At 38.3% G+C, this 11188-nt stretch overlaps 1 protein-coding gene across 1 annotated transcript; it reads right to left on the bottom strand.

Moving 5' to 3' along the window:
- Positions 1 to 7229: 7229 nt before the first annotated feature.
- On the bottom strand, positions 7230 to 9921 carry LOC142642984 (uncharacterized). The gene is made up of 2 exons (XM_075817456.1): positions 9162 to 9921; positions 7230 to 7577 (listed from the first exon to the last, which is right to left on the bottom strand). The coding sequence occupies exons 1-2, from the start codon at positions 9747 to 9749 to the stop codon at positions 7494 to 7496; spliced, it is 672 nt and encodes a 223-aa protein (XP_075673571.1). The 5' UTR covers positions 9750 to 9921; the 3' UTR covers positions 7230 to 7493.
- Between the last annotated feature and the right edge of the window lie 1267 nt (positions 9922 to 11188).

Here is an 11188-nt window from a genome sequence, read left to right as displayed (position 1 = left end):
TCTCGTGACTGACTCACGACTGGCATGCAGGAAGCTAAAGGGCCACGACAGCTGGAGCACTACAGGACAAAAAGTACAGTCTGGCCTAGTAGTTAACTTGTGACTTGTTCCAGTTGCGAGGTCGAGTCACCAGAATGCCCTGTTTTGCTGAAAACTGACTTTTCACATTCTATCTCATACCCTACTAAAAATACCCTTATATCCATGAAATGTAAAGTGCTAAAAAAGGAACCTATTGAGAGAAAAACCCTAAGAGAGGTTTCTACAACACACTCACTCTATTGGAGAGAGCTACTCATTCTTAGAGAGAAATCTTTGTAGTCTTGTCTCATTCCCTCTCCTATTGTTATACCCATTGAGAGGAGATTTGTACCCAAACACTACCCACACCCATTTAGAGTGTTGAGAGTGTTTTTGGAGCTTTGGGAAGTATTGGAAGATGCCAAGGATGGCGGATGCAATATGGGTTTATTGCGGGATCCGGTAAGCTAGAGAAGATAAAATTTGGCGTAACCCTATTGGAGCAAGAAGCTTGGAGGATTTAGGTGCATCAGGTAGATTAGGTTTGGAGGGTCTATTACTATTCATGTATCCTAACTTTATTCTTTAGTAGATCATTTTACCGCTTGGAGGGCGGCGGAAAGATTTTTCGTCGAATTTTTCGGTTTCCTCTTCAATAACATGTGCCGGTGTTATCTTTGTATTTGCATCTCTCTAACCCTTACTCTTACCTTTTAATTGTTGTTGTGTTGTGATTAATTATGGTTTAGAGTTGATTATTTATTTGGGTATTGCTTGTACTTATCATTCCGCACATCTATTGTTTGAATATAAGCTTGTATTGGTTAATTTGAAATTGGGGGTCTAAACGTTCATTGGTATTTTATACGCTATTTGAACTTTCAAAATGGAAACTATAACAAACTAGATGCATGGGAAAGTTCTACAAAATATAAACTTCATTACTTGTTTTATTTCTTTCATAGTATGAAATTTGATAGTCACAATGCATTATATTGTGTTTGTATATGTAACTGATTATTCTAATTTATTTATATAAATGATGTCACAAAATTCTAATGGAGAGTGTAGATATAAGTGGTCTTAAAGAGTAAAACACATAATTTTAACCATGAAATGATCAAAACATCATTTTGAATTTTTAGCTAAGCAAGAACATAATTCCAAGATACACCAAAGCTCATAATGATCAAATGACCTATTGATTATGAAGATTGGACCACCAAATTAAAAGATCAAGTTATATCAAGCTTTAACGATTAAGATGCCTACTTGTTAATTATGTTAGAATCCATTTGATTATGATCAATTAATTATGATATTTTTAAAATAAAATTTAATTAGATGTCAAATCTCATTGGTTTAATTTTAATACAAGGATGAAGTAAAATGTATGAGATAAATCCTGTAAATAATTATTATTTTTGAAATTCGAATCAATTATCTTATAAAAAAAAGATGATTAGTTGTTTGAAAATTTTAGATATCTCAAATGGTTTTTTTGGGTGATAACATGGTTTAAAAATTGTAATTATTTTCAAAAACATATCACATAATTGAGCTATAATAGTGCAACATTCAAAATTGGAGCCAAATTTGGGCCTCGGTCAAAGTGTCATTTAGCATTTGATCAAAACCTCAACAAGGGGCCATTTTGGCACTTTATAGTGCCAAACGGCACATATACTCAAAATCTCCAGATTTAAGTTTTGGTATCTTATTTTGGTTTTAGCTTTATTTTCATATGTCTAAGAGGATAAACATGAGTTCAAAAACTCTTAAATAGAGAAACTAGAGGAAAATTTGATTATCTTAATTCATCTACCTCTATAAAATTGTTGACGCTCATTTTTTGAAAAGTCCAGCAGTAGGAAGAAACCCAACAATATAGGCAAAAAAGAGAGATGGTGGGTTGATAGGAAAGAACTATTAATGGTAGGAATAATGGATCATAGGCTCATAAAATAAATAAATGGGTCTTGGAAAAAGCAAATGGGTCCAGAGGAACCCAAAGGAGGAAGTAGTAAACCCATGGGCATTATATAATGAAGAAAAACAAGAATGGGCCATAGTAGGCCTGAAGTAATGAAGTAAGAAAGAAAGAGGTTGATGGAAAAGCCTATGAGCCCCTAGGATGAATGATAAATCAATTGGGACAAGGAAACCCAAAAGAGTTAGCAAAGTGCCCATGGGAGTTTAGAATCTGGAAATGGACCAAGGATGCCCACGGAAAGCAAATGAGCTAAGGACGCCCAAAGAAAAAAAAATGGGACAAAAGAGCCCACAAGCAAATGGACTGAGAAAAAGCCCAAAAGCAAAATGGATGACCATACAGAGTCATTAAAAGAAGGATGAGAAGCAGACCCAAAAAGGCCTAGTGAACACGGGTCAAATAACACGTGGCAAGAATAGTAGAGTGGTATGGTAGGAATGGCAACAAGACTACGGGTGGAGCAAGGAATGGACTAAAAGGAAGAAAAATTCAAGCAAAGCCCAGCCCCTGAAAAGAAGCAGGCCTATAAAGAATGAAAGACCAACAGGCAGTTCACGCCACAAGAGGTCAAGGATGGGTGATAGAGTGCACAGGCGAGCCCCAGACCACGGCAAATGCATGAGCAGCGAAAAGGTCTTTGGATGTACACAGGAAGTGGAGCACGCGTAAGACCCAAGCACTACTAGCCTATATCTAACTAATACAAGAGTGGTGGGTCATGGGTCAGAGGTAAGAGAGGGTATGGTTTGGCGGTAGGGAGAAGGGGAAGCCTATTCTGGAGTTCCCGCTAAATCTCTTTTAAGAGAAATGTCCTGCTGGGTTGACGTATCACTCAAAAGAGGGAGGATGAGCTGGAACCATTAGGTGCATGCCACGAGGGATAGAAAGAGAGAACACCCATACCGTGGCAAATGAGAATGCCACGGTGAGCAAACAAACAAAATAGCCTTCTTTGTCTGTTAATGGAGAGTGACATAGCCATCACAAGTAAGTGGTGGTGGCTAGGGCGTTGACAAACCAGTAGTGGTCGGCAAGGACTCCCAAACCAGACAAAGGTTATTAAGGAGTAAAATGGTAAAAAACAGTCGCGGCAAGCAGTATATAAAGGGTCTTTGCCGTGCACGGAGGAAAGAGGCAATAGTGACAATCACCACAAGAGTGATCACCATCACATCGCACAAGAAAACACTAAAGAAAAGAAAGAAAACAAAAGAAAAAATTGAAATAGTAAAACAGGGAAAAAGAAACAAAGAGTTAGAAAAGAGAGAGAGAGAGAGAAAGAGAGAGAGTAGAATGGCAGACATGCACCAATAGGTTTTTTCCTTCTCTCCCTCTTAAAGCCTAACCTCTGCTAAAGAAAAAGAATCTGTTTGGGTACAAGCCATTCAGGTCCGCTCCCTTAAAGTATGTAATTTCCGCTACAGGATCCTCCTGTGAGGTTACCTACATTGAGGAAATGATTCCCTCCTTGGCCATAGCCCCGTGACAAAACTAAATGTTGCAAAGTAATCATCTTCTTCTTTGACTTTACTGATTACTGCTATCGTTTCTCCTCAAGCCTTTATTATTACACTTAAAACTTGTTCTTTTCTTTTACTTTAATGAAAGATTGCTTACTTAGTTTGCCTAACAATAGTGTATCTCGCTTGTCATTATTTTGTTGCACCCATTCCGCCATAACTTTTTTTTGCGGCAACTTCGCCTGCCATGGGCATGTGACAAAAGTTTTGGCAAACGGAGGCATAATTTATGCACAAGCCAGATCAAAGTGAGTTGCAGTTGGGCTGGTCCCAATTCTCTTATCTAGAACACTTGGGCCCAGTATAGCAGGAGGCAGTCCAGCCCAAAATCACAAAATGGCCCACCACAAAATCAAGAACAAACCATCATAAAAAGGGGATCCAACTTTTAGAATTCAAAAATTATGAGAGAGAGAGAGAGAGAGAGAGAGAGAGAGAGCCTTGTAAGGAGAAGTTAGGTTGACAATATTCAACATTACTCTTTATAAGAAGCACAATTAGATGCTTGAAAAAGTCCAATTTTCCAACCTCTAACCATTTCTTATCAAATAAAATCCAAAAAACACGGTGGTATTATGCGTAACCATTGTATGCAATATCCCTATCACATGGGGTGAATCCCATAACCCTATGTGAATGCAACTATAACAAAAATAATAAATCGTCTAAATAGGACCTTCCACTTATTGATAGCACAATTTATGGAGGGAATATATAGATAGATAGATAGATATTACAAGTTGTATAAATTTAGATATCCCAAACCCACATATAATTGATTAACATTAGGTACATATTTCATATTTGAATAAATAATAGCTCCCTTTTAGCCCAAAAAAAGAGAGGTGTTAATAACCTTTTGTATTTATTACCTTTCACTTGTGGAAAACCGTTTTTTTTTCCTCTTTTGGTTAGTATTGAAACTCTCTTCCGAAAATAAGATGGTTAAATTATTGAATGGGAAATGTTAACTGTAGGGTCATTAGGCTCGGGAATATGTGTGGGGTGACCCAAAAGTATTCTTTGGGCTAAAAGCCCAATCCGAGGACACTGAATGGCCCGAGGATATATGAATGTTAACTCCTAAAGCACTACTAAATAAAAAAGAGATGATGTCTGAGCAAATATGTCCAAGAAGAGAGTCCGAGGAAGATTATGTCCTCGGCTATACATAGCCGAGGTAGGAGAAGGACTGGTTAACATTCACAAGCTATGTTCTAGAAAATCCTATAGGTAAGGGTAAGCATGGTAAATATGGAAGATAAAAAGAAGGGCGGTGGAATATCTAAGATAAAGCTGTTACTACCGCCTCCACATTGAATGCTCTGCAACTGATTCTAGCCACATTAATGGGGAAGTGAGACCTGAGTATCAAAGTTTAACCTGGCTCTTGTCTCCTGTCTCTAAAGATTTCAGGGGAGGTGGATGGGACAAGTATCTAAACCAGCAATCTAACTCTGATGTGGAGCAGGAAGAAGAGGAGAAGGAGGGGATATTAAATGGAGAAGGGATCTTGAGGAAAGGAGATCGGAAGAAAGGGAGAAAAAACATTGTAGACCTCATTATCCATAATTGTAACCGTATTAGGAAGAAGTAATATAAAACATCATCGGCTTGTATCTGAGGAGAAGATTCTTTTATATAAACAGTTCCTTGTGTATATCTTTGTGATCAAAGCCCATCATTGTTGTTATCTAACATCATTAAAACCTAGATTTTAAGCCCACTTTCTATAAATTTTATTGTAAAAGGCCTTTCAGGCCCATTCCCTTCTGACTGTAGGTTCAGACTCACATTGTGTCCTTACATTAACCAATTCCCTAAAGGCATTGATTTAGGAGTTAATTTTATAAATATTTTATTGGGAGAAGGGTAAAACAATAAATATTGTTAGACAATTTTTTTATATTTTTCATAAAAATAGTATTAAAACTTTCTTATTAAGGTTTATTAACAATTGCCTAAAGGTATTTGTTAACATGAACTTTATTGAAATAACCATGTCGTTATGCTTGGTTTTCCGAGCTCTATCCTTGCCCAATTAAAGGGTAACCTTTCCTCAAGTAAGCTGAAATTTTTTAGTTTTCATGATTCCTTGCTGCTACGGAAATTGCTGAAATTTAGACCGAAGTTGATGAGGCAATGGTAGGCTAAAGTTTGTCATAGCCCAGACCCATTTAAAATGGATAAGATATTTAAGGTATCCTCTATGGCTCTACCACGTGAAAAGTTTAAGATGTATACATGTGAATGGCTCATGTTGAAACAAGTAACAACTCAGGTTGTATTGGAATAGAAGACCATTTTTATCGCTGCAAAAAGGTGCCGATAGCCATTAAAGAATGTCTGCGATAATATGGGTCCGATTGGACCATACGTTCACACTTCTTTGGATATCCTGAATATATTATATCAACAATACCACATATTGTTTCTCAAAATAAAAACCCACATATTCAGATACTCTTTTGGTTTCAAAGACGTTCAGATATAGTGTGACCTGCACTAATTCATATATATAATGAATGCATTTTTGGTTTGTTACGTCCGCTTCTCTGTTGCAATGCAATGGGCCATATGATGCTTTTAGTCTCGAAAGTCCATGGTACGGCTACTTCGGCTTGCACGCTTTTCCAAAGCAAAGGGACATGTTCTGCTTTTGCTCTTGTAAACAATTCCTCTTCTTCAGTTTCATATGAATGATTTTTTTTTTGGACCCAAAAGTACACATAATTGAGAAGGCATAATCTTGATATTTGTAGGCCTAGTTGTATTACTCAACCCATGAAACTTTTTTTTTTTTTTTTTGAGAATAACCCATGAAACTTGATAATATCAAAACTGTAATCATCAATAACATAGGCCAAATCATACAATTTTCCTTTAATTTCAACAAATTGGTTTCGCACTCTTACCTAGGGCTGACCACGAGTCGGTCCGGGTTGATTTTGGACTCAACCTGAACTCAACTCGCTTAGCTCAAGTGGGAGAGAATCAGACCCGCAATCGATCGCCGATCGCCGATCACCATGGGTTGAGTCAGATTGGAGTCTGAAAAACGATCAGTCGGTTTGGTTGAAACGGATGAATGGCGACGACGAGCGGAGGAGAAGAGAACGTTGTCGGATCTGATTGGAGGAGAGCTAAACGTCACCGATCTAAGCCTAAACATTCCCAGATCTAAGCCAAAGTTACCGATCTGAGCTTAAATGTCGCCAATCCGAGCTTAAATGTCACCAATCTGAGCGATATTTTGAAAAATATTACCGAATCTGAGCCAAAATCATCGGATCTAAGTAGATCTGAGAAAAATCGTCGCCGAATCTAAGTGAATTGTCGCCGGATCTGAACAAAGCAGGGTTCATCTGAAGTGGTGGTCAGGCGGGTCGGGTGGCTGCGGTTTTAGAGGAGAAAACCCACCACTCGACCCGCCGGAATCGGGTTTGGAGGGTTGAGACCTGCCACCGACCGCCAGAGTTGTCAGATCGGGCGGTGAGCAGGTCAGTCCGAGAGGGTTTCTTGGTTTGGTCGGGTAAACAGGTTACATGGACACCCCTTACCAAACATGCAACGGTATTTTTGCTTTTGGGCAGGGCTTCATTTATGCTGTAAATTAAGTATTTAATACGGAACAAGACTAATATGCTATCTGAGATTGAGAGTATGTATTAACAGAAGTGAATAAAAAGAGAGAATAATGAATAATCAATCAAATTTAGCATAAACAGAGAAAGAAAGAGGTAGCTACAATCCAATACAAAACAACTCCCCTCATTAATAGTCAATAATACATAAAACTCCCCTCCAAAAATCTCCCAAAGAATTCAACCGAATGTATATAGCTCAAATACACGTAGAAAGAAAGTCCCATCATCAGGTAGAGCTATAATGATGGGCAGTAATATATAGAGATAGAGGCAAAAGTGATAACACAGAAATATGAAGGAAAAAGCGCAGCTCTAAAGAACCAACCATAGGAGAGCCCATCCAAAGACCAAGCTCCCAACCATCTTCTGAATGGAAAAGATCTTCTCCACCCCACTCTGCAATAAATAAGGTTGCACCAAAGCTTGTTAAACAATAATAGACACTGTGGGCAACCAAAAAAAAAAAATATATGTATGTATGTATGTATGTATATTAATTTGAAACATCCCCTTCCCCTTCTCCTGTGGTTCTCAGTTGCTATTTGAAGTGAAATGTGTCTAATTACTCAAATGACTACCAAAATCTCAATCAACCAAATATCTTTAGCAACCATATATGTCTGGACATGAAATTAATGTAGTTCCTCTCTAAAAGTAATTACAGTCAGTGAAACAGAAACATACACCCAAAAAGAACATGAGTGAAAAAGAAATGTCTATACTAAAAGTAGTACAAAATTTTATTTTGGGGCCAGTACCTGTTAGCTACTGCTTTGTTTTATTCTAATATAAATTAGGACCTGATTTGTAAGAGAAATTTTTTATTTTAAAACATGGTAATATATAGTATATATTTTATTATATATAATCAATAATAATAAAACAACAAAGTCCCAAAAATTAGTAAATATCAATCTCACAAATCTAATATAATATTTTCACATGGAAACTACCCCAATCTCAATCTGTAGCATGATCCATTGCTATACCATGCAAGTTCACTTTTAAATTACCAATTCATTCATTAAAATACTCTGCACCTAAAACTGTGTGAAGCAGCACGAGAATAGGCACCTATCTTTATCTTTAAATTTGCAGACTTAGAATTCTGGGACTTGTGTTGTGGTCTTCCCTTCCAACCATAACACTTTGCGACTCCATCTCCATCTCCATCTCCATCTCTTTTTTCTTTTCCTTGTCTGTTTTTTAATAGGTCACGTTTACTTCGTACGGTGCAATCAATTACTATTCATGTGAATCGTCTCGTCTCGACTGAAGAAAGGAGAATAGGCTAGGAAAGGGTGTAGACTAGATAGTAGTGTCCGAAAATCTTTTTTAATAATAACAATAAATAGTTAAAAAAACGAACACGTGCTTCTCTGACTACATATATAGTAGTACTTACTAATCAGATCTACACGGCTCCCCCAAGCTCACGTGAGTGAGTTCCAGACAAGAAAATAGAATTGGAACCCCGGAGACACATGAAAACGTGACCGACCCACCTAGGTCACACTCACACACACACACACACACACAAAGATCCTTAATTACATCACCTCGCCGCAACAGAAATAACAAAAAAACCTACCTTTGAAATTAACTTGCTCTAACTAACTCTATAAACTACCGTTTAAGGACTCATTAATCCAAATTAACACTCGTCTTATATTATATTAAAAAAAAACATTGATTATCAACTGTTTAAATTTTTTTTTTTAAAAAAATGTAAAATTACTATCACAAATTTTTTTTTTTTTTTATTAATGTATCTAAATCTCTTTATTAACAATTTGGAGGCTAAAATTAAACCAGATCGTATAACAGGTTAGTAATACTTGAAAGTTGGAAACGTTAAACACTCAGATCGATCGATCGGCGCTAAACGGCGACGGATCATGTTCAATGTTCCATGTGCACATTCTTATGTGTCTTATTTATTAGTAAAGCAAAAAAAGAGAAAAGTAGGAGGAGACTTACGTCGTCGTTTTGAGCTGGTCCAGGAGCGGCAGTTCCGAGCAAGCTAGGTGCTGGAGCACCAGTTGGTGGAGCTGGTGGACTCAGCCCCAACGGAGACGGAGCTGGAGATTTGACCTTCTTCTTGCTTGGTGCTGGTGCTGGTGCAGGTGGCGATGCGAGTGGTGCAGGTGGAGGCACTGCTGGTGGTGGAGTTGCCGGTGGTGGAGTTGCTGGAGGAGGAGATGCTGGTGGTGGGGTTGCAGGAGGTGGAGTCGCTGGTGGTGGGGTTGCTGGTGGAGGAGTAGCCGGAGGAGGCGATGCAGGAGGTGGAGAGCTAACTGGTGGAGGAGTTGCCGGAGGAGGAGCGCTCACCGGTGGTGGAGTAGCCGCCGGTGGAGGAGACTGAGTAACTGGAGGTGGCGATGTCGCGGCTGGAGTAGGCGGAGCAGTGGTGGTGGTCGGAGGTGGTGCGCCTGAAGGAGGACTAGACTGAGTCGGTGGAGAAGGCGTGTTGGGAGTAGAGCTGGGAGAAGTCGCCGGAGATTGACCTCTGACGCCGGCGATCACAATGCAGACAAATCCTACAAAAAACGCTACTCTCCGATCCATCGTAATTTCTCTTATCGTGCGCACCCTCTCACTGCTTATCCTGCGCACTGTCAATACTCACAGTGCTAATAAGACTCTGAGAGAGAGAGAGAGCGCGAGTTTTTGCTTTATTCTTTTTTTTTGCTTTTTAGTTTATGTGTGAGAGTGTGTGTTTTTAGTGGGAAAATGGAACAGAATATAAATAGGCGTATAAGGGTTTGTTATAATCACTGTATAGGAAGGTTCGGGATTATTGGTCCACATGGGATGATTTGTGCTACCAAACAGATCTGTAGCCGTTGATCATGTGTGGGTCCCATTTTTGCATGTTATATTTTTTTTTTTTTGCTGTGTGGGGGAATGATTGATCTGGATGCCACGTGGGCTACCGGCTTTTTAATCCCGTTGTTAATGTGTGTTTATGGTACTGATTCTTTTCTTGGTTTTACTAGGGTTTGTTGGTGCTTCTCTTTTCGAGTTTTACATTTCTGGTACAGGTGAAAACACAGACAGGTGATGCTGTGGGACCTGGTTGGAGTTGGATGGTGGAATTTATTTAAATCAAAAATATATATATTAAAATTATTGACACACAGGTGATGCTGTGAGTTTTTCATCCTAAACTTATATTTTTACATTTTAAATAATATTACACACTTTTTACGTACTTTTTCACTCACACGTATTTTAAAAAATTACAAAAATCTCATCTCAAACTACTCTACTAAACACTCTCTTAGTAGGGGTGGCAAAATTTGACACGATCCACGAACCCGACACGATACGACACGAAATTAGCAGGTTATGGGTTAAGGCTTAACGGATTCGTGTCATATTCGGGTTGACACGGCAAACCCGTTTGATAAATGGGTTGGGTTAGTGTTGAACACATGGAACCCGTTTGACCTGTTTAATTAAATGATATTTTACCAATATACCCTTCAAACTCTAGGTATATGAACTTATTAGTTGTTGTGATTTATATTCTTTGACATATTGTGATTGATTATTTGTGATATTGAGATATGCTTTAATTTTGAATGATTATTTGTGATGCAGTTATTCGTTAGTTCTGAATTTTATATTAAAAATATTTATTTGTTTGTTTTTTCATTAATTTTTATTTTTCATTTTGATAAAATCTGATAAACAGGTCGACACGACTGACCCGTTTAATAAATGGGTCGTGTTAGGGTTGAGGAATCTTGACCCGTTTAATAAACATGTCGGGTTAGTGTTGACCTATGTAGTCGAATACTCATGACTTGACACGACACGACACGAACCCGACACGCGAACACGAATTGCCACCCCTACCTCTTAGGGTCCGTTCGTTTGGATGGGAAATATGGAGGATGAAAAATAGAGGAAGGAAAATAAGGTGGAAAATATTGTTTTCCACTGTTCGTTTGGGGAAGGAAAATAGGAAAGAGAGAAAATCAGAGAATTTTTTTTTTCAT

Source organism: Castanea sativa, chromosome 7 (genome assembly GCF_040712315.1).
Source record: "Castanea sativa cultivar Marrone di Chiusa Pesio chromosome 7, ASM4071231v1".
In the NCBI taxonomy this organism is placed as follows: domain Eukaryota; kingdom Viridiplantae; phylum Streptophyta; class Magnoliopsida; order Fagales; family Fagaceae; genus Castanea; species Castanea sativa.
This window is presented reverse-complemented; position numbering and strand designations above follow the sequence as displayed.